The 22233-nt window shown below is 36.4% G+C and overlaps 2 protein-coding genes across 8 annotated transcripts; both read left to right on the forward strand.

Annotated features, from left to right (window-relative positions):
• Window positions 1–1704: 1704 nt before the first annotated feature.
• On the forward strand, window positions 1705–11484 carry uba3 (ubiquitin-like modifier activating enzyme 3; the record flags this gene model as incomplete). Of its 3 annotated transcripts, XM_082156265.1 has the most annotated exons (18): window positions 1778–1843; window positions 1977–2015; window positions 2444–2564; window positions 3207–3287; window positions 3445–3527; window positions 3621–3701; window positions 4295–4338; window positions 4503–4567; window positions 4705–4860; window positions 4946–5048; window positions 5166–5279; window positions 6779–6832; window positions 6949–6985; window positions 7074–7155; window positions 7267–7367; window positions 9995–10058; window positions 10191–10245; window positions 10359–11484. In XM_082156265.1, 18 exons carry the CDS (start codon window positions 1824–1826, stop codon window positions 10445–10447), a joined length of 1389 nt encoding a protein of 462 aa, XP_082012391.1. In that variant the 3' UTR covers window positions 10448–11484. The 3 variants fall into 3 exon arrangements, with proteins under 3 accessions (XP_082012392.1, XP_082012391.1, XP_082012390.1); XM_082156266.1 differs by lacking the exon at window positions 1977–2015 and having other exon boundaries at window positions 1705–1843; XM_082156264.1 differs by lacking the exon at window positions 1778–1843 and having other exon boundaries at window positions 1948–2015.
• A 299-nt stretch (window positions 11485–11783) lies between these two features.
• tmf1 (TATA element modulatory factor 1) lies at window positions 11784–21932 on the forward strand. Of its 5 annotated transcripts, none has more exons than XM_082156211.1 (17): window positions 11784–12289; window positions 13542–14881; window positions 15400–15503; window positions 15945–16071; window positions 16167–16272; window positions 16401–16543; window positions 16689–16855; window positions 16980–17136; window positions 17344–17436; window positions 18120–18276; window positions 18402–18594; window positions 18774–18843; window positions 18929–19021; window positions 19222–19344; window positions 19446–19601; window positions 19798–19923; window positions 21091–21932. In XM_082156211.1, exons 1-17 carry the CDS (start codon window positions 12154–12156, stop codon window positions 21232–21234), a joined length of 3435 nt encoding a protein of 1144 aa, XP_082012337.1. In that variant the 5' UTR covers window positions 11784–12153; the 3' UTR covers window positions 21235–21932. The 5 variants fall into 5 exon arrangements, with proteins under 5 accessions (XP_082012337.1, XP_082012338.1, XP_082012339.1 ...); XM_082156212.1 differs by having other exon boundaries at window positions 19449–19601; XM_082156213.1 differs by having other exon boundaries at window positions 13542–14860.
• The last annotated feature ends 301 nt before the right edge of the window (window positions 21933–22233 follow it).

The following is a 22233-nucleotide window of genomic DNA, read 5'->3' on the forward strand; positions in this document are numbered from 1 at the left end:
ATTCCAATTAGAGAGCTCTACAAATGAATTTTTACTAGTCGTATGTCTCCATTGACTTCCATTCATTTTTAATTACGGAGCTCTACAATTGAATTCTTACTAGTAAGAATTACAATTAGAGAGCTCTACAATTGAATTGTTACTAGTAAGAATTACAATTAGAGAGCTCTACAATTGAATTGTTACTAGTAAGAATTACAATTAGAGAGCTCTCTAATTCAATTATTACTAGTAACAATTACAATTAGAGAGCTCTCTAATTAAATTCTTACTAGTAAGAATGCAATTACAGAGCTCTCTAATTGAATTTTTACTAGTAAAAATATGAATTAAAGATATGTATAATTGCAGAGCTCTGTAATTGAATTAAAGAGCTCTGCAATTACATTCTTACTAGTAACAACTGAATTAGAGAGCTCTCTAATTGGAATTGTTACTAGTAATAATTGGATTAGAGAGCTCTCTATTTAAATTGTTACTAGTAAGAATTGAATTAAAGAGCTCTGCAATTGCATTCTTACTAGTAACAATTCAATTGTAGAGCTCTCTAATTGTAATTCTTACTAGTAACAATTCAATTGTACAGCTCCTTAATTAAAAATTAATGGAAGTCAATGGAGACATATGACTAGTAAAAATTCATTTGTAGAGCTCTCTAATTGGAATTGTTACTAGTAAGAATTGAATTAGAGAGCTCTGTAATTGTAATTCTTACTAGTAAGAATTGAATTAGAGAGCTCTGTAATTGTAATTCTTACTAGCAATAATTGAATTAGAGAGCTCTCTAATTGTAATTGCTACTAGTAAGAATTGAATTGTAGAGCTCTCTAATTGAATTCTTACTAGTAAAAATGCAATTACGACGAGTAACGCTGGGTACAATTTAAGCTAAAACGGCTTGCCATATTTGGTTGAGCTTGTTTGTGCTCGCTGAACAATGTTTATATGTGAATAAAAGACTAAATTCAACATCTATTTATCATAAAGCGATCGTGTTTCCGAAAATTTGGACTGTAGCCTAACGCTCAATTCATGGATTAGTTTTATGATCTCTTTATGAACTTTTAGAAGTGTCAGAGTGGTAGTTGCGTAGCTGTCAATGGAGGGACAGAAAGCTCTCAGATTTCATAAAAAATATCTTCATTTGTGTTCCAAAGATGAACGAAATTCTTAAGGGTTTGGAACGGCATGAGGATAAGTAATTAATGGCACAACTAAGTAGCTTTTATAAACGTACACTGCCTTAGAAAAAAACATTATGCATCTTGAGACAAAACAATGGCACTGACATATTTTAAGATAGCCTATGCCAGTGCAAGTTGCTTTCAGTTAAACCAGCTCAGACATGCATTTTAGTGTGGGACTAGGCTTGTCTGTAAAACCGGGACAAATGTCATACTTATGACTTAGTATGTCATATTTTCGGACGTTTTATTTCATAATTATGCCATATTTTAATTCACCAAAGCATTTTTTTTTTCTTGGTGGAATAGGCTTCCTTCCATACTGTTCATAGAGCGGATGTTGATCCCTGCGCTCTGATTGATTCAGTTCAGTGAAGGATTCGTCAGACTGATTCAAACCATAAATTCAAACCGGTAATTCGTCTTTTTCAACTGTAAAAAAAACAAAAAAACACTGCCTCATTTGTGCCGTAATTTTTTGTTTATTCACATTAAAATACGTGTTACTAGAATATTTAAATTATCTGACAAAAGGCTGGAATGAAAGACTCGAGACTTTTATGTTGAAAATAACAATGTGCGTGAAGTGGATAGCAGTGTTTTTCTGGTTGCGCATTTCACTTGAATCCGTATGACAATATGGCGGAAGGAGAGGAGCCGTAAGTGAAATTTTACACACAACTGTTCATAAATCCCTCGTAACAGTACTTGTAGTTCAATCAACAGGACGCAAGAACGTTAACTTGCGGGTAGCAGAGCATGAATGAACCTTCTTTTATTCTCTCTTTTTAGGGAGAAGAAAAGAAGGAGAATAGAGGAGCTGAATGAGAAGTTAGTGAAATGAAAGATGAGAATTTAGATGTGGCAGCCAGCAGGTTTGCTTTGGGAGGTGTTAATTCTTAAAGTTAGCTTTATCTATAATCCAGATACTGTTCAGACATTATTTTGAAGAGCTCTCCGCATATACTGTATATAATATAGTCTGTCTGAAACCTAGGTGAAAGCTTGCAAAACCTCCAAACACTGCTGTTTGCACACGTGCCATAATGTTCTTTCTTAATATATAATTTATAAGACACCATCTGTGTATTAATTATGAAACTTACATAAAGTCAGTGCCATCCAAACCAACCCAATTAATTGTTGTATAATGTATTGTAGATAATGTTATGTCTTATGTGTGAATGTGTTTTATAATTATTTAATAATCTTGGTGGTGTGTGTGTGCTGTGTAGTTAAATCTCTATATTTTTTCACAGAATGGTTGTGGATGGAGTGAGTGGGGACAGCAGTGGCTGGCAGGGAAGATGGGACCATGTCAAAAAGTTCTTAGAGAGAGCTGGACCCTTCACTCATCCGGATTTTGAACCCAGCACTGAGGTAAGATGTAAATCATAACATAACATATCATAACATATACATTCCACACCCCTTTTATAAATGTATAAATCTATGCCCACTTTTAGGGAGAGAAGCACAGCTGTGAATGCATATTATCAGAACAATTAATAATGTTTTTCTCTGCCTGAAGTACAGAATGACTGCTTTAAAAATAACAGACTGGCCGCTATTTTTATGGTTCATAATTACTACACTGACTATGCACACTGTGGTCTTCTACTCACCAAAAAAAAAAAAAAAGAAGAAAAAAAGCAATTGTACACATGGTGGGCTGTGATGCCATGTGAGTGACAGGTTGTCCCGCCCTCCTGCCAAAAATATGTCATCAGAAAAGAGATACGTCACTTCAAGAGGGAGGGGGATTTATTTTCATTGAAAGATTATGAGAGCATCATTTGATTTTTTTTTTGATTTTTTTCCAGTAAATTTCAAACAACTGGAAGAGTCATGGGGCCATTATTTATAAAAAATTGAGTCAAAAAGGTTTAGAACCAATGTGACTATAGTTTTTGAGCCATTTAGCTTCATGAGCGTCTGATCCAAGATCAGTCAGTTTGTTGTAAAACCTGAATGTTACTTTACTCTCTTCTCTTTCCATAAATTGTGCACGTCTTCTTCCAGTCACTCCAGTTTCTGTTAGACACATGCAAAATTCTGGTTATTGGAGCTGGTGGACTTGGATGTGAGCTGCTCAAAGATCTGGTACGGTTCTTGTTGTGCTGCATTTGTTTAGACAGATTCTTGTTTGTTCCTATTCTTGAATGACAGCTGCAATACTCTAGTTGCAAAAAGGCTACTTGATAATGTTTTTTTGTTTTTTTTGTCTTATGCTCATATATGATACAATTTCATCCCCCAGGCTTTGTCAGGTTTTCGACACATTCATGTGGTGGACATGGACACCATTGATGTTTCCAACCTCAACAGACAGTTCCTCTTCAGGTTAATCTTAGTCAGCTGATAGATATCTTTTTGAAACATTTCTTGAAAAATTTCTTTTTCTGTAATGTAAACTGCTTTCTGTTGTATCTATAGACCAAAAGATGTGGGCCGACCAAAGGCAGAGGTTGCAGCAGACTTTGTAAATGACAGGATCCCAGGGTGCAATGTTGTCCCGTATCCTTGTCCTGATATAATTATTGTTTGATACACTACCAATCAAAAGTTTGGGGTCAGGAAGATTATTATTATAATTTATAAAAGAAATTAATACTTTTATTCAGCAAGGATGCATTAAATTGATCAAAAAAGGTATTTGTAATGTTACAAAAGATTTCTATTTCAAATAAATTGCTCTATTGAACTTTCTATTTGTCAAAGAATCCTGAAAAAAAAAAAGATCACCCCGCCTTTTAAGCAGCGCAATGTTTTTAACTGATAATAATAGGAAACGTTTCTTGTGCACAAAATCAGCATTTCTGAAGGGTCATGTGACTGAAGGAGTAATGACGCTGAAAATTCAGTTCTGCATTCACAGGAATAAATGACAGTTTAAAATAGAAAACAGTTATTTTAGACTGTAATAATATTACAATTTTGAATCAAATAAATGCAGCTGTAGCCTGTGGTGTGCATAAGAGACTTCAAAAACATTAAAAAAATCGTATTGAGCCCAAACTTTTAAACTTTTCAAGACCCCAAACTTGGCAGTGTATATGTTATATTGATGTATGTCAAAATCTTTCCATTTTCCTTAATCAGTAATGCAGACATTTTAAGAAAATCCAGGACTTGGATGAGACATTTTACAAGCGTAATTACCACCTAACTGTTTTACATTCATCTAAAATGTTGTACCTTTTCTAGCACTATACAAAATGTGACGCTGTTGTTCTGCAGTGTGAGACTAATTATTGTGACAGTTTTTTTTTTATCTTGAAATCTGAGTAATGTGACTGTGTCTCTGTGACTGCATAGAATTTCACATAGTAGTCTGTGGCCTGGACTCTGTTGTTGCCAGAAGATGGATGAATGGCATGCTGGTATGTATTTATTTTCCGAAACATTCAACAATCTGTTCATTCAAATCTATTGACATAAAGTCTTCTTTATGTCATGTAAATAAAGTGTTTCTATACTGTGAGAAGTGTTTTTATTCATTTGGCTTTCTTTTTTTCAGTTATCCCTGCTGATTTATGAAGATGGTGTCCTGGATCCCAGCTCCATTATTCCTCTAATAGATGGTGGCACAGAGGGCTTCAAAGGCAATGCCCGAGTCATTCTTCCAGGCATGACAGCTTGCATTGATTGCACCCTGGAGCTTTACCCCCCACAGGTGCATACTGGGGTTTTGTGTTAAGTTGAATTTTTAAAAGCCTTTTGTCATACTCATTTTTATTAATTTTTTTTGCCCTACACAGATAAACTTCCCAATGTGCACCATAGCCTCTATGCCACGGTTACCTGAACATTGTGTTGAATACGTCCGCATGCTACTTTGGCCCAAAGACAAGCCTTTTGGAGGTACATTCATTCGCGGTATCTACATGGAACTGGGCATACAACCACAGACTGATATTTTGGTTATACTGCTGCTTGGCAGCCTGCTAATATTTCAGATTTGTAATGTATTTTCCTCAGATGGTGTGGTGCTAGACGGTGATGACCCAAAGCACATCCAGTGGGTGTACCAGAAATCTTTGGAGAGAGCAGCAGAGTTCAACATCACTGGGGTGACTTACAGACTCACTCAGGGTGAGTGACACAGGCCTGCTCCGTGGGCCTTTATCAGGCATTTCGTGAAATCCTCTCGTTTGTTGACAGAATTTTTCACACAATTTCACAGAACTTTGTCTTAATGTGCCTTTTAAAAAATATGAATGCTTGTAGCTTCTTTCACTTTATTTGGTAAACAATTCCTTTCTTAGGTTGTAAGACCAAGGTGACCAAACCAGCTTCAATCCTCTCCCCCTCATTATTATTGGGCCCACAATAAGAATTTCAGTTTTGTCTTTGCTCAACTTAAAAAAATAAATAAAAAAAGTTCATCCATTTTACAATGCTGGACAGACAGTCAGACAGACAACCTCTCTAATACAACAGTGTCTCTGAAATCAAGTGAAATATATAATTGTATATGTATCATATTTCTGAATTATTTTTCCCAAAGGGAGCATGTATAATGAAAATAAATGTGGCCCAAGAATTGATCCTTGAGGAACACCATATAACATTCCATATGTATTTGATATATTAACTAAAAAGGTCCTATCTATAATATACGTTTTGAACCAATTTAAAACGTATAATAAAACACAACAAATATAAAACCTTTTTAAAGATCTCTTTTTCAAATAAATTATTTTATTTTGAACATTCTATTGATTAATGAATCCTGAAAACAATGTATCATAGTTCCAACAAAAATATTAGGCAGCACAGCTGTTTTCAACTGATAATAATAAGAAATGTTTGAGCAGCAAATCAGTATATTGAAGTGATTTCTGAAGGATCATGTGACACTGAAGACTGGAGTAATGGCTGTTGTAAATGTAGCTTTGCCATCACATAATTAAATTTCATTTTAAAATGTAAAGTATATATATTTAAATAGAAAATTTAAATTTAAATTTTAATCATATTTTGCAATATAAATATAAATAAATTCAGCCTTGGTGAGCATAACGCTGTGTCCGAAATAGAATACTTTCCTACTATTTAGTATGCGAAAAACAGTATGCCAAAAAGAGTAGTATGTCAGAATGCATAGTATTTGAAAAACAGTAGTCGACTGATGCTGGTATAGGTCATGTGACAGTAGCGTCATGGCGGATATAGTTCATTCGAATTTAATACTACTATATGGAACATACATTTTTTATGGTCACAAAGTTCAAATTCAAATGTAGTACGTATTCAGACAGTATGCGATTTCAGACGCAGCGCAGCATACGAGACTTCTTTTAAAAACATTAAAAAAATCAACTTTATAGGTCCCAGGACCACTTATTGGGAAACCAAACCATATTTAGGGACTAGAATATCAGATCAACTTCAATGTGCTTCATTTTGGGAGTCTTTTGACTTGGGACAACAATTCTGAACACCTTAACAATGCGTTCCAAAACAAAAACAAAACAAAAACATTCAGAACATCTTAGCTACAGAATACCAATGCCCTGGCATCATGGTGCAAGCTTTTGCACAGGCAAGCACCAATCAAATGTTGATGAACCACCTCACCTGTGTTTCAGGGGTTGTGAAGAGAATAATTCCTGCTGTGGCTTCTACAAATGCTGTTATTGCTGGTATGCTGACATTGCAAATGTTCTCTGGTTTTGGCATGCTTGAAAGGTTGTTGATATTTTTCAGTAAGTTGAGTTGTGACTGAAGATTACATTTCTTTCTTTCTTACACATTTCAGCTGCTTGTGCCACTGAGGTTTTCAAAATTGCCACAAGGTAAGTTATGATAGTGTATTTTCAAGAAGAGAGCATTGATTTCATCGTTCATTCACATCTCTTCTGTTCTTTTACCTTTGCCACACAGCGCCTATGTTCCCTTGAACAACTACCTGGTGTTCAATGATGTTGATGGGCTGTACACATACACCTTTGAGGCTGAGAGAAAGGTTAGTGATATGAACATGATTTTAAGTACATAACTAGAAAAAAAGAGACATTACTACTAGATGTCTCTAAAAATCAACACAGCTTAAATGTTGTCCATGTTGCATGTGTAGGAGAACTGTTCTGCTTGCAGTCAGGTGCCTCAGGACCTGCCGTTCCCACCTTCAACTAAACTACAGGAGGTTCTGAACTACTTTACTGAGAACGCCTCTCTGTGAGTCACAATGTTCCTTAATGTTCAACCATTGTTGATGAACATAAAGCCTAATCGTAATAATCAAACAACTCCATATTTACATAATTATCTGACTTTTTAAAATTCATATTCCTTTTTTATTTTATTAAACAGTTACAATAAGAAAACAAGCATATATATATACACACACACACACACACACACACACACACACACACACACACACACACACACACACACACACACACACACACACACACACACACACACACACACACACACACACACACACACACACACACACACACTCACCTAAAGGATTATTAGGAACACCATACTAATACTGTGTTTGACCCCCTTTCGCCTTCAGAACTGCCTTAATTCTACATGGCATTGATTCAACAAGGTGCTGAAAGCATTCTTTAGAAATGTTGGCCCATATTGATAGGATAGCATCTTGCAGTTGATGGAGATTTGTGGGATGCACATCCAGGGCACGAAGCTCCCGTTCCACCACATCCCAAAGATACTCTATTGGGTTGAGATCTGGTGACTGTGGGGGCCATTTTAGTACAGTAAACTCATTGTCATGTTCAAGAAACCAATTTGAAATGATTCGAGCTTTGTGACATGGTTCACTTTGTGACTTTGTATCCTGCTGGAAGTAGCCATCAGAGGATGGGTACATGGTGGCCATAAAGGGATGGACATGGTCAGAAACAATGCTCAGATAGGCCGTGGCATTTAAACGATGCCCAATTGGCACTAAGGGGCCTAAAGTGTGCCAAGAAAACATCCCCCACACCATTACACCACCACCACCAGCCTGCACAGTGGTAACAAGGCATGATGGATCCATGTTCTCATTCTGTTTACGCCAAATTCTGACTCTACCATCTGAATGTCTCAACAGAAATTGAGACTCATCAGACCAGGCAACATTTTTCCAGTCTTCAACTGTCCAATTTTGGTGAGCTCGTGCAAATTGTAGCCTCTTTTTCCTATTTGTAGTGGAGATGAGTGGTACCCGGTGGGGTCTTCTGCTGTTGTAGCCCATCCGCCTCAAGGTTGTGCGTGTTGTGGCTTCACAAATGCTTTGCTGCATACCTCGGGTTGTAACGAGTGGTTATTTCAGACAAAGTTGCTCTTCTATCAGCTTGAATCAGTCGGCCCATTCTCCTCTGACCTCTAGCATCAACAAGGCATTTTCGCCCACAGGACTGCCGCATACTGGATGTTTTTCCCTTTTCACACCATTCTTTGTAAACCCTAGAAATGGTTGTGCGTGAAAATCCCAGTAACTGAGCAGATTGTGAAATACTCAGACCGGCCCGTCTGGCACCAACAACCATGCCACGCTCAAAATTGCTTAAATCACCTTTCTTTCCCATTCTGACATTCAGTTTGGAGTTCAGGAGATTGTCTTGACCAGGACCACACCTCTAAATGCATTGAAGCAACTGCCATGTGATTGGTCGATTAGATAATTGCATTAATGAGAAATTGAACAGGTTTTCCTAATAATCCTTTAGGTGAGTGTATATAAATGATATTAGGGGTGTAACGGTACACAGAAGTCACGGTTCGATATGTACCTCGGTTTTGGGGGCACTGTTCGATACGAGTTCAATACAATTGAAAAAAATGGTCACACTTTTGTTTAGGGTCCAATTCTCAATATTAACTCACTACTAACTACGACTTTTGACTCAATAAACTCCTAATTACTGCTTATTAATAGTTAGATGGGTAATTGTTTAGGTAGTAGATTTAGGAATGGGATAGGATTAAGGATGTAGAATATCGTGATGCAGAATTAGGCACTAATATATGCTTTATAAGTACTAATAAACATATCCTAGCAATTTGCATGTTAATTAGCAACATGTTAAAGGGTTATTTTTGACTGTCAAAATGCCGGCGGACACAGCTACAGTGAGTTGTTCAAAATCGTTCTTTTTAGTAAACTGTTACTAACTGTTCTCATTGCTCGAGTTCATGTGTAGAGCCCCTGGTGATACTTCGAGCAAAGTTTCATGTTGTGTCGAGCCGCCTTAGTGTTGTAAAAATAGCAATTTCTGATGCTTTCATAGTAGTGCCAAGCACTCCCATTCAATAGGCAATTTGACCGAAAACGAAAATACGGTCAAACTTAAAAGTGGAGTTTCCATTCTGATTATGCTTTTAAAGAAAGTTTGCCTCAGGTAGATTAACAAAATGACTCCAGGTTGCATTTTGGTGAGAGTTACCCTTTAATAGTGAGAATTGGACCCTAATCTAAAGTGTTACCGAAAAAAAAAAAAAAAAATCTGCAATTCTAGGTTTATTTAATTTAATTTTGAACAGACAGTTGTGCAAATTACAGTTTGTTTGCAGGGCTGATAAAAAAACTAAAGGTATTTGGTCACAATCAGCTACAATACTGAGTAGCATCTCGTGTTATAAAAGTATAGAATAATGAAAAACAAAACTTGTGCATTAGGAGTCTTACAATTTACTCCACTCCGTTTCGCTTCGTATCTAGTGGTCTTTGTTTTCGGGATGAATACATGTACCGTTACACCCCTAAACACACACACACACACACACACACACAAATGCATATTGATCATTTAATGATTTATCATTGTCTCTTTTTCTCCTAGCCAAATGAAGTCTCCTGCCATCACTACAACTGTGGATGGAAAAAACAAAACTCTGTATTTACAGGTTAAATGTTTTCTAATTCATTTCTAACAGAGTGCTCATAATTTAGTTTGATTTGATTTTCTTTACATGCATTTTATGCATGAGCTGTATTATATTTAAAGTACATTTGAATCTGTTTGGTTTTATTTTCAGACTGTGGCATCTATTGAAGAGAGAACTCGACCAAATCTAAGCAAAACACTGAAAGGTGATTGAAAGTCTTCTGTGACATCATGTAGTATAATGTAACTTATTTAATACGAATATTAAAAAATTGTATTGGTGTTGTTTAACCCATTAAATGTCCCCTTGTGTTTGCAGAGCTTGGACTTGTGGATGGCCAAGAGCTGGCAGTGGCTGATGTCACCACTCCTCAGACAATGCTCTTCAAGCTCAACTTCATCTCATAGAACAAATGCTTCATTCTGATGGACAGTGGTTATTGCAGTCATCATCAAAATGAAGCAGACTTGGAAATGTAGCCTATAAGCTCCATGCTTCAGTGCATCAACAGCATCACATGCACATGCTCAGTTGGAATAGCTGCGGTTTGTATCTAGGGTTTTTGGTCAACTCTGTCCATCAAAGACACTTACAGAAGGCATTTGTTTCGTTGTCTTGCACTGCTATATCCGTAGGAGTCATTTTTGTGGATTTCTTTTTTTATGCAATCTGTTTATCTATTTATTTTGTTGTTGTGCATTCAAACCAGTTTGACAGTATGTTGTTCAGTGTCTTGTCTTGTTGAAAAAAAAAATCTTTCATGTTTTGAATTAAAATTGGAAACCTTATTTTAAACAAGTAATGAAGTCCCAGTCCTATAATGTTTTCCTAACTTTAAATTTAAAATAGCCTTTTACCCAATTTGTGAATAAATTTACTTGGTTAAATATTTAAAAAGGCTCAAAATATGATGGAATCTCCAGAATAAACATATTTTGTAAACAAATACAGAATGTTGCATTGTCAATGTAATCTTAAGAAAGTCATTTTGTATACTGTACTATTTGTGTGATTTATGTGGCATTGTCATGGAATACAGATATACAGAAATACAGAAATACAATGCAGACTCTAATCCACAAGGTCAGACCTTAGTGTCTTTGTTTATTTAAAAGTTTATTTGGACAAGTCACATGGCCACATACAACAATGGATAAAACTACAAATGTTGCTTGGCAAGCTACAAACTGAAATGAATTAAGCTACAGTTACATTATGTGTTTGATAAACTGCTTCACTAGTGTCCCATTAAATATTTAAAACTAATATCTTACGAGTCAATAATTATGATTAATATAAACTTAATTTCTGTAACGAATTTGTTCTCGCTAAAGTATAATCTGTAAATAATGCCTTCATTACAAAGGCAATAGACACCTGTTTAAGTCTGAAGACGTGTTTAGTTTACCGTTATGCATTGACAATAAAAGTCATTTTACGTTCAGTCTGTACATTTTCTTTTTTTAAAGAGGTTTAAAATAACAACTGATACTTTAATCGTTTTCTTTTTTTATTGAATAACAAAAAAACACAATGCCCAGTCATTGGTAGTACCTGCTACCAATCTAATAATAACTTAATATATTTTATAGTAATAAATACAATATAGTATAACGTTATAGTATATAATAGAATTCTACAATACAAAATAAATAAATAATTGTTCTTTTTTTTTTATTTCTTTTTTTTTTATAATTGTACTTCTGACGTCGGTGACGTGGCCCTGACGACGTCACTTACAGGATAGGTTGATGATACGTGGATGGGAAGTAGTTCTCGAGCTGCACGCCAGAGGAAACCTAAACAAAACAATGCGAAGAAGTCCAACCTAGATGCCGAGTAACGTTAGCTCGAAAGCAAAGAAAAATGTCGTCCAGTCCGTCGTTTATGTATTTATATTATCGACTTTCATTTTAGCATGGAATTATGTCGACTGTCAGCGAATTGTCAGTTGTTTTGCGAGCAGAATTAGCCGCCAAGCTAACGTGGACAGCGGCCTAACATAAACACTGCTCCGGCTGTTAGTGTGGAATAAACCTGCTCTTATTTGGGAGGCTTTTAATAATGTTGTGTTTTATGTAGACGTCACACAACCAGGTGGAAGTAAATCAATATGAGTTGGTTCAACGCGTCTCATCTGTCGAGTTTTGCCAAACAAGCTCTGACAACTGCTCAGAAATCCATCGACAGAGTTCTGGACATTCAAGAAGAGGAGCAGTGGGGTGACACGACCAACCCGTCCTTTGCTGGTAAATTTAGTAATAGATGGTTGACAGTCCAGGCAGGGTGTCATTATCAGTGACAATTACTGCACAGCATTAGATATATAGCCTAATTATTTATGCTTCATATATTTCTGCAGGCTACATTACAGTCACCAATCGGCTACACACATATTTTCAGCTCACTACATACATTTTGCATAATTCATATGCAGTCAGATAGCTCAGATAACTTTAAACGCACATGGAAACCTTCCCGCAGAACTGAAAAATAAAACAAAAGCCTTTACAACCAAGTCATTCATACAGAATCACAAACCAAGGCCAACCTGAAACTTCTTCAAAGATGATCTTGGTTTCCAACTGGAAACAACCTGATATCACAAAAAAGCCACTAAAGAATACAAAAGAGTTTGCAGTTTTGATGTATTGTGTTTCCAAAGGTGGGATTTGTTTTCTTCCTTTAGCTCATGTTTAGAATGATAAAATAGAGATGTATGATGCTTTAGGCTTGATCTATTTTGGTTATGAAGCTTCTTTCTTTTAAAGGGATAGTCCACACAATAATGCAAATTCTGTCATCATTTACTCAGACCTTACTCTCGTTCATCTTCGAAACACAAATTAATATATCTTCTCATAATTGATGTCCATTATTGAATGTCCATGCAAGCAAAAAATTTGACAGATACAAAAAAAAAAAAAAAAAAAAAGAGTAAAAGTAATCCATGATTTGAGTGATTTAATTCAAGTCTCATGATATGATGAATAGATTTAATTTAAGCTTTTATTCAGATATAAACATTGATCAATGCACATGCATAGAGCTCATCTGAAGTGGTAAAAGGAAGCTCATTTGTACTTGCTTGAAGTAAGTATGGATGAGCTTGAGGTGACTTTTTGTACTTTTTGATCTGTGAAAGTTTTGGTTCCATGAACTTTAAATGGATAGACAAAAATGATGAGAGATTATTAAAAATATCTTCATTTGTGTTCTGATGATGAATGGAAATCTTATGGGTTAGAACTTGGAACCACATAAGTCTGATCAAATATTGACAGAAATTTCATTTCTTAAAAGGTTTAAAAGAATGAATGTTGAGTTATATTATTAATTCAGGTGCATTGATACTATTGGATGAGATTGTAATTGTACTGAATTGAGCTGGATAATGATGACATTTGTATTCCTATAAGCTGCTTATAGCTGAAATTGAATTTTTCTTAATTGATGAAGATGAACTTTTCAACATTAACACTGTTATTTTTTTTTCTTCAGATCCACCAGGCAAGCCGGTATCAACAGGATGGGGTATGAACCAGTGGGACTCGCCCTCTGAGGAGCATACCAAGACTCTCCCTCCATCATCTGAGGCCATTACTAAGCCCGTCACATGGACCGTTGTTGATGAATCGGAGGATTTCTTCAGTGCCTTTCTGCCTCATGGGGAGATACAAACTGTAAGCAACACTAAAGTGGTGTCTGTGCCACCTGCCAAGTCAAACCGGAGACTACGGGAAAAAGCAGACCAGGAGAAGGAGCTGGAGGTCAATGATTCACAAGGTCAGACAGACCTCAGTAAGTGCAGCAGCCAGGAAACTTTTGAGATGAAGCCAACTGGGACAGAGCTTTTGGAGCAAAATTCATCCTCGACAGATGAGCAGTCACAACCAGAACTGGTTGTTCCTGCTTCGGTTGTTGCACCGGAAGAAGCTGTCGAACAGGAGGCCAGCGAGGACGTGACGGAGTCAGATGGCTTGGCTTTAACTTCAGATGTCACACTCACAAATGTACCTTTATCCTCTTCAGAGGCCGAATCTGTTGGTGTGTTTGAACCAGCTTTGACCATCGAGACCAAAAATCCAGATAAAGCCTTGCCTGTTCCTTCTAAAGAAATCCTGTTAGAATCCAAAGACGCTAAATCAGAGGACAGACAAAGCAACACACCGTCTCCCCCTGTTAGTGCCTTCTCTTCTGGTACTTCCACTACCAGCGACATAGAGGTTTTGGACCACGAGAGTGTGCTAAGCGAGAGCTCGGCCAGCTCCAGACAGGAGACAGCAGAGGCTAAAGCTGGTCTGCACCTAATGCAAGGCTCTTTCCAACTGCTCTCCGCCTCAACATGCAGCGACTTCCCTCGTTTGGATGAATACCCAAAACTCACGGAAAGCTGCGGCTCCTCGTCTGATGCCTTTGAGCGCATTGACTCATTTAGCATGCAGTCGCTGGACAGCCGCAGTGTCAGCGAAGTGAATTCTGATGACGAGATCCCAGGCAACCGCACATTAGCCTCCATCACGGCCGGACCTTTGCCTGCTCCTCCTCAGTCAGTGCCACAGACTAAACAGGAGGAAGAGGAGGGTCTAACTGAGTCTATTAATGAACAATCACTGGATGATAATGAGATGGAGGAGAGCGGCCGCAGTGCAACGCCAGTGAACTGTGAGCAGACGGATGAGCTGCAGGAAGGCGAACAGGAAACTGAATCCGACCTCACACTGACCAACCAAAAAACTGATGTGAACGAAACTGCAGCATCACAGAGTACTGAAGAGAAACTGGAAGATTCACCCTGTCAGATTTTCGATCTCCAGAAGGTTGGAATAATACATAAAAATGTAATATATTATAATTATTAAATATACACTACTGTTCAAACATTTGGGTTGGTAATATATTTTTAAAAAGTTTTTGAAAGCCTCATATGCTCACCAAGGCTGCATTTATTTGATAAAAAAACAGCAGTAACATTTTGAAACATTATTACAATCTAAAATAACTCTTTTCTATTTTAATATATTTTAAATTGTATTCTTTTCCGGGTTATAGCAAAGCTGAATTTTCAACATCATTACTATACAGTATTTAGTGACACATGATCTTTCATAATTCATTCTGATATGCTGATTTAAAACATTTCTTATTATTGTCATTTTTTCAGTATTTTTTTAATGAAAATAGAAAGGTTAAAAGAACAGCATTTATTTGAAATCTTTTGTATCATTACTAGATCAATTAAATGCACCCTTGCATAATAAAAGTATTAATTAAAAAAAAAGTTATTGAACACAATTTTATTTTTTCATGTGTCATTGAATTAATTTTCTGTTGTTTTTGTTTTTCATAATCTCCCCAGATTATTGAGGAGCTTTCTAACCGACTAGAGAAGAGAGAATCACAGTTGCTTGTGGTCAGTAAAGACAAGGCCAGACTTGAGGAGGAGTGTGACAATCTCAAAGAGTGAGTTGAGGAACATGTGCTCCTGAAAACCATCTGCTGTTGTGTTTTCTTAAATGATAAATGTTTGCAATAGCTAACTAGGGCATAGAAACAGGTGGAGGCAGCAAAACATTTTACACAGCTTGAGGAAAACCGGGTGCTGTGTTCACATACTGTTGGCAAATGAAGAGATTAGCTAACAAAACACTTCATTTTGACATACAGTATGTCCACACCTTTCAACATGTGCATTGCATAAAAATGGGATCCAAATAATTTCTTATTGTACAAATTATCATCTAGAATTGTCTGTAGGTTGACATGTTTTTTGGGTGTTAATCTTATTCTGTCAAATACATTTAACTCCACTGCATTTCTACACAATAGTGTTTTTTTTCTTTTTCTTATTTAAACTTTTTACATGCCTGTTGAATTAGCATTAACAAGACCTGTGTTTCGCAGTGAGATGATCAGCTTGCAGGAAGAAAGCTCTGCTGTTCAGTCTTTAAAAGACGAGTTCACTCAGCGCATAGCTGAAGCTGAGAGGAAAGCTCAACTTGCCTGCAAGGAGAGAGACATCGCCAAAAAGGTGTCCATTTTTTTTAATTGTTGTTTTGAATTTATATAATTCTTACAACCCCAGTCTTGTTTTGCATTGAAATGCATCATATGCCATGGTCACAGGAAATCAAGGGCCTCAGAGAAGAACTGGCAAGCAGGCTAAACCCCAATGAGACTTTGGAACTGATAAAAGAGAAAGAGGAACAGATCCGAGAGCTTCTTGAAGAAGGTGAGTGTTCTAGGCTTTTATGTGTTCAACTTGACATGGATGATCAGATCAAGATTTTACTGCGTGATCTTACAAGGAACTGCTTCTTTGTTAAGGGTGTGTTTGTTTACTCGTTTCTTTCTGATTAGGTGAGAAACTGTCCAAGCAGCAGTTGCAGCACTCCAACATCATAAAGAAACTGCGTGTGAAAGAGAGAGAGAGTGATGCACAAATCACCAAACAGACCAAAAAACTAAAGGAACAGGAAGAAGAACTAAAACATTTGCAGCAGGTTTGGAACACAACCTTCAATCCAAAGCTGTGTTGTCTATAGAATAAACATGTTTACAGTTGTAAAGTACTGTATATTCAGTGTTCATATCAAATGCCAGCAGAATGAGAAGAGAATGTTGAGGTTTTTACAATGATAATTGCAGGTTTTGGATGGTAAGGAGGAAGTAGAAAAGCAGCACAGAGAGAACATTAAGAAGCTGAATGCTGTAGTGGAGCGGCAGGAGAAGGAATTGAGTAAACTGCAGACAAGCAGCGAGGAGCTTCAGGAAAATAATCGCAGTTTACAAGCAGCACTCGACAGCTCCTACAAGTAAATAAATGCCACATAACTGACTTGATGCTATACAGTACACTTATTCACTGTCCCATTGTCACTGCAGGTCTGGCGGTGGTCTCGCCCAGTTTATTGATTTTATTACTTTTTCACTGTATAGAGAGTTGGCAGAGTTGCACAAGGCCAATGCCACCAAGGATAGTGAAGCCCAGGAACTGGCACTGAGCAGAGAGGTACATGCGAAAGAAGAGCTGAGTTTGGCTTTGGAGAAAGTCCAAGAAGAGTCACGCTTACAACAAGAGGCACTGGCCAATCAGGTAATTTTGTTTTGTTGGTTTTGTTAAAATGCCTATTTTTATGTCATTATCATATTATTATTAGTTTATATTTTTACTGGCTTTAATTTCTCTGTGCTTAAAGCAGTATTTAAATGCTTGTTTAAATATTTTGAGGAACTTTGATCACTCTATTTGGGGTTACTTATCCAGTTATACATATCAAATATTTTTTTTTTTTATGTTGAGGTGGCAGATTTGAGGCTGGCTCTACAGAGGGCCGAACAGCAGCAGGCCAAGAAGGAAGATTACCTGAGAGAGGAGATCAGTGAGTTACAGCAGGTAACTAGAACACCTTGCAGCCAGCTTACAAGAATTATTGCACTATTTATTTCATTTCAGCCATCGTAGAGAAACTACGGCACCCTACTACAAGCTCAAGACTATTGCATTTTTGTTAAAGGAAGTATCTCCCTGATTTAAGGAGAAAAAGACAAGTTCTAGTACAAACCCCAGGGGTATAAAAAAAACTATTAATTTTTTCTGCACATGAAATATGTACAATACCATTTAAACATTTGGGGTCAATAAGATTTTTTTTAAAGAAATTTATATTTTATTCAAGAATGCATTGAATTAATCAAAAGTGACAGAAAAGACATTTACAATGTTACGAAAGATTTCTATTTCAAATAAATGCTGTTCTTTTGAACTTTATATTCATCAAATAATCCTAAAAATATATGTATTATGGTTTCCACAAAAATATTAATCAGCACAACTGTTTTCAACATTGATAATACGTTTCTTGAGCACCAAATCAGCATATTAGAATAATTTCTGAAGGATCGCGTGGCTTTAAAATAGGTGTTTTAAATTGTGATAATATTTCATAATAATACTGTAGTTTTGATCAAATAAATGCTGCCTCTGTGAGCATAAGAGACTTCTTTCCAAAAATCTTACCGACACTAATCTACCTACAGTGTAGGTGATGGTTACGCTGTAATTTTACTCTTCAACAGAGGTTACAAGAAGCGGAGTCCAGAAACCAGGAACTTAGCCAAAGTGTTACATCAGCATCACGGCCCCTCCTGCGACAGATAGAGAATCTCCAGGCCACACTTGGTGCCCAGACAGCATCATGGGAAAAACTAGAGAAGAACATCTCTGACCGCTTAGGTGAGACTTGCTTGTTTTGAATGAACATTAGTGGCTTATGTCATCTGTTTAAATCTGATGATTTCAAACAGTAAACCACATATGACATTCACCAGTTGTTTTCACTTGTCATTTTCTCTTCTTAGCTGATGCCCAAACCCAGCTTGCTGTTTCTATAGAGAAAGAGCGTTCGGCTACAGAGGAGCTGCTAGCCATCAGAGCACAAATAGCATCTTTAGAGTCCCAGGCTTCTTTGTTGAGGCAGGAGAAAGGACGCCTGCAGGGGCAGCTGGATGCGGAGAAGATGCGGCGGGAAAAACTGGAGGATGACTTTAGCAGGTAGGAGATGTGTTTAACAATGAAAAAGAAGCTGGCATTGTAAGTGGCTGTATTCTCACACTGATTTAAATTGTAATGCAGACACATGCATTTTCTGTAAAGCTGGAAATGTGAATGTCATGTATTGTGAAAAACGCTATACAAATAAATGTGAATTGAATTGATTTTTGTATTTGTAGGGAGCGTGTAGAGCTGGAGAATCTTAAATGGGAACATACTCGAGTCTCAGAAGAGGCCAAGAAGGAGAAGGTACCTTTTGCTTTTTTGAACACTTTAGACAAGACATATACACACAAAATTATTCTCAATGTCTGTATTATTTGGTCCTCTTCAGTTGCTTCTCACCAACCAACTGGAAATGGAGAAAATGAAGGTGGAACAGGAGAAGAAGAAATGCTACCTTGCACAAGAGGCCCTCAAAGAAAAGGTTTTGCCTGAAAAGACCAGACTTTGCTCTTGTGTTCTGAATCTGCCTTTTTATTAATCTTTACCCCCCAAAATAGTTACAATTATCATTTTATACAAGGTCCAAAAATCACACCTAGCAGTTATGATAATAACTGTGCCATAAAATCAGCTAATTTCAAGAGTTTAAAATGAGGGATCTCTGTGTTTTTGTTTCATCAGGAGAGGAAGTCTCTAAGTTTGTCTGTGACTGATGCCCCAGCGTCCTCCACTCCCTCATTGTCCCGCTCTAGTTCCGTTAGTGGAACTGAGCATGCTGGCTTACCTTCCTCCATGTTCTCACAGGTACATTCATCTCACCTTTGTCCACACCTGTTGAGATGCAGAGAATCTTTTCTCTTCCTAAATATTTCTCAGTTTGTCACAGTCACTTGTGTTTTTTTTAGCAGGAAGATTCTCTCGACCATTCTTTTAGCACTATGACCATGTCTATCAGTGGGACTAACCTATATGAAGCGGCTCGACTGGGTGGTGGATCCAGTATCATTGAGAGCCTGCAGTCTCAGCTCAAACTCAGAGAGGGCGAGATAGCCCAGCTGCAGGTACACCTTTTAATGGAATAGTCTTTCATCATGTGCAAAATTACATCTGGGTTTGGAAGATTTACTGTATTTTTTGTATTATTTGTATAATCTGTATTATTTACTGCAATTTTTAAAACGAGTCATTTAACTTTGTGTTTAAAAGCTGAATATTTTATGTACTAATTTGGATTCAATTCTTTTGGTTATCCACAAGATGGAGATTGCTAATCTAGAGAGAAGTCGAACTGTGATGACAGAAGAGCTTGTGCGACTGACCAATCAGAACGATGAGATAGAGGATGAAGTGAAGGAAATCCCTAAACTGAAAGTGCAACTGAAGGTGAACACAAGCAAAATGCTGCTTTAAAGCAGAGACAACTGTTTGCAGTTTATAACAGACTGCTAGAAATGTACCCTACCGTTTTTTGTCTACACTAATCCGGAATCATTTGAAAACGCATCTTTTCTCTACGTTTTGGCCTTCAGTCCACACTGAGATAGCATTTTTGTCCTGTGAAAACTGAGCTTTTTGAAGACACTCTCCCAAGTGGGTAAATTCTAAAACACTGTTTTCATGTTGAAGTGTGGACTGTGAAAATGGAACTATTTGAAAAGAATTACACATTTTGTCATGTGACACATATTGTACCGATTGATATCACTGGCTACGTTTACATGCAACCAAATAATGCATGTAAACGCTTACATTAGTAATTGGATTGACGGCTCAGTTGGACTGAATTGCCTTCATGTAAACACCTTAATATTATTATTATTATTATTATAAGATATATATATATACTATCATTCAATGGTTTGTGGTAATTTTTTTTATGTTTTTGACTGAAATCTCTTATGATCACAAAGGCTGCATTTATTTGATCAAAAATACAGCAAAATCAATAATATAGTGAAAATAACTGTTCTGTTTTAATACATTTTAAATGTAATTTAATCCTGTAATGGTAAAGCTGAAATTTCAGCAGCAATTTCTCCAGTCTTCAGTGTCACATGATCCTTCAGAAATCATTCTAATAAGAAACAAGAAACATTTCTTATTATTATCAATGTTGAAAACAGTTGTGCTGCTTAGTATTTTTTGTGGAGTACAAAAATACATTTTACCTGATACATTTTTTTAGATGAATGGAAAGTACAAAATATTTTTTTTAAATAGACTTTTTTTTTGGTAACATTATAAAGTCTTTACTGTCACTTTAGATTTATTTATTGTGTCCTTGCTGAATAACAGTACTCATTTATTTAAAACAATTTTTTTTTAACTGTAGTGTAAATGTTTAAATTATTTTTCATGCAGAGTAAATTGTTCAGTCTCTGTATCCTCTAAATATAAACAAAGTGACTTTATTTTTTATCCCCTTAGACCAATTTCACCATTCCTCATAGAGGATCCTGATAAATTATCTGTTTGCTTAACAAGCACAGTAATAGGTATGAGGCTTTAACCTGTTAGTTAAACACTGACCAACTGTTATGTGCATCACAGGATCTAGAACAAAGGCACAACACAATCCTGCAGATGTATGGAGAGAAGGCGGAGGAGGCGGAAGAGCTGCGTCTGGACCTGGAGGATGTGAAGAACATGTACAAAACGCAAATAGATGAACTCTTAAAAAATCAAAAACAATAGATTCTGCAAAAGGACTGGCTCACACTGACCGTAAACAGAGCTTTACTGTAGGAGTAACTGTGTTTCACATCTCAGCATTGGTAACAAAAGACCAAGTACTTTAAATGTTTTGTTTTTTTTTCTGAGAAAATGTTTAAGATATTTCAAGGGTCAAATAGTATATAGTTATTTAAGATATGATTCCTCTCACAGTTGTGGGATTTTTTTTTTTTAAATAAAAAAAATCTCTATAAATAACAATGTTTGATTTTAAGAAATGACATGACTATCTGTCAGTGTATAGGTTATGGTTGTTTCTTAACACTTGAATTTGCACAATGAAGTGGGAGTTTGGATTTTAATCATGAATTAATTGCTATATTTCCCCCTGATCTTCATCCTCTGGACTGCACATCTTACTGCTAAGTAGTTGATTTGCTGTTGACTGTCTCTTTCCAGACAACTCCAGGGTACCACGCGTCCCTCAGACCGCTTAAGCTAGTGTTATTTAAAGGTAACAGTTAAGTTTTGCACTCATTTTTATCTTGTCTCACGCTGATTGAGTTTTAGTGATGAGGGGGTCCATGAAAATCTTCCACTGTAATATTCTATGAGATATGATCTCTGTAAATCATACATTACAGTCATGTCACTGTAAGATCCTCCCAGTGTATCTTCAGTTTTTGTTGCACACATGTAAATAAAGTAAGAGATATGTATTGGGCAGACTCCATTTGTTTTCCACCCTTATTATTGTATTTAATGTTCATTTATTAGTTATTACTTTTAGTTATATAGTAAGTAATTTATTATTATTAGTAGAAGTATTAATAATCTCTGCTTTTATTTTTCCAACTTTGTTTTGGTATTTAATTATTACTACAATAGTCAACATTTGAAGTGGATCAAAACCTTTCATCAAAGTTATACATGCATTTTGAACAATACCCGTTCTTGTCTTAGGACAACTTTGATGAACTTTTTTGATCCACTTCAAATGTTGACTACAGTAAGTTATTA

The sequence above is a fragment of the Leuciscus leuciscus genome (assembly GCF_965113295.1).
Source record: "Leuciscus leuciscus genome assembly, chromosome: 23".
NCBI classification, from domain to species: Eukaryota; Metazoa; Chordata; class Actinopteri; order Cypriniformes; family Leuciscidae; genus Leuciscus; species Leuciscus leuciscus.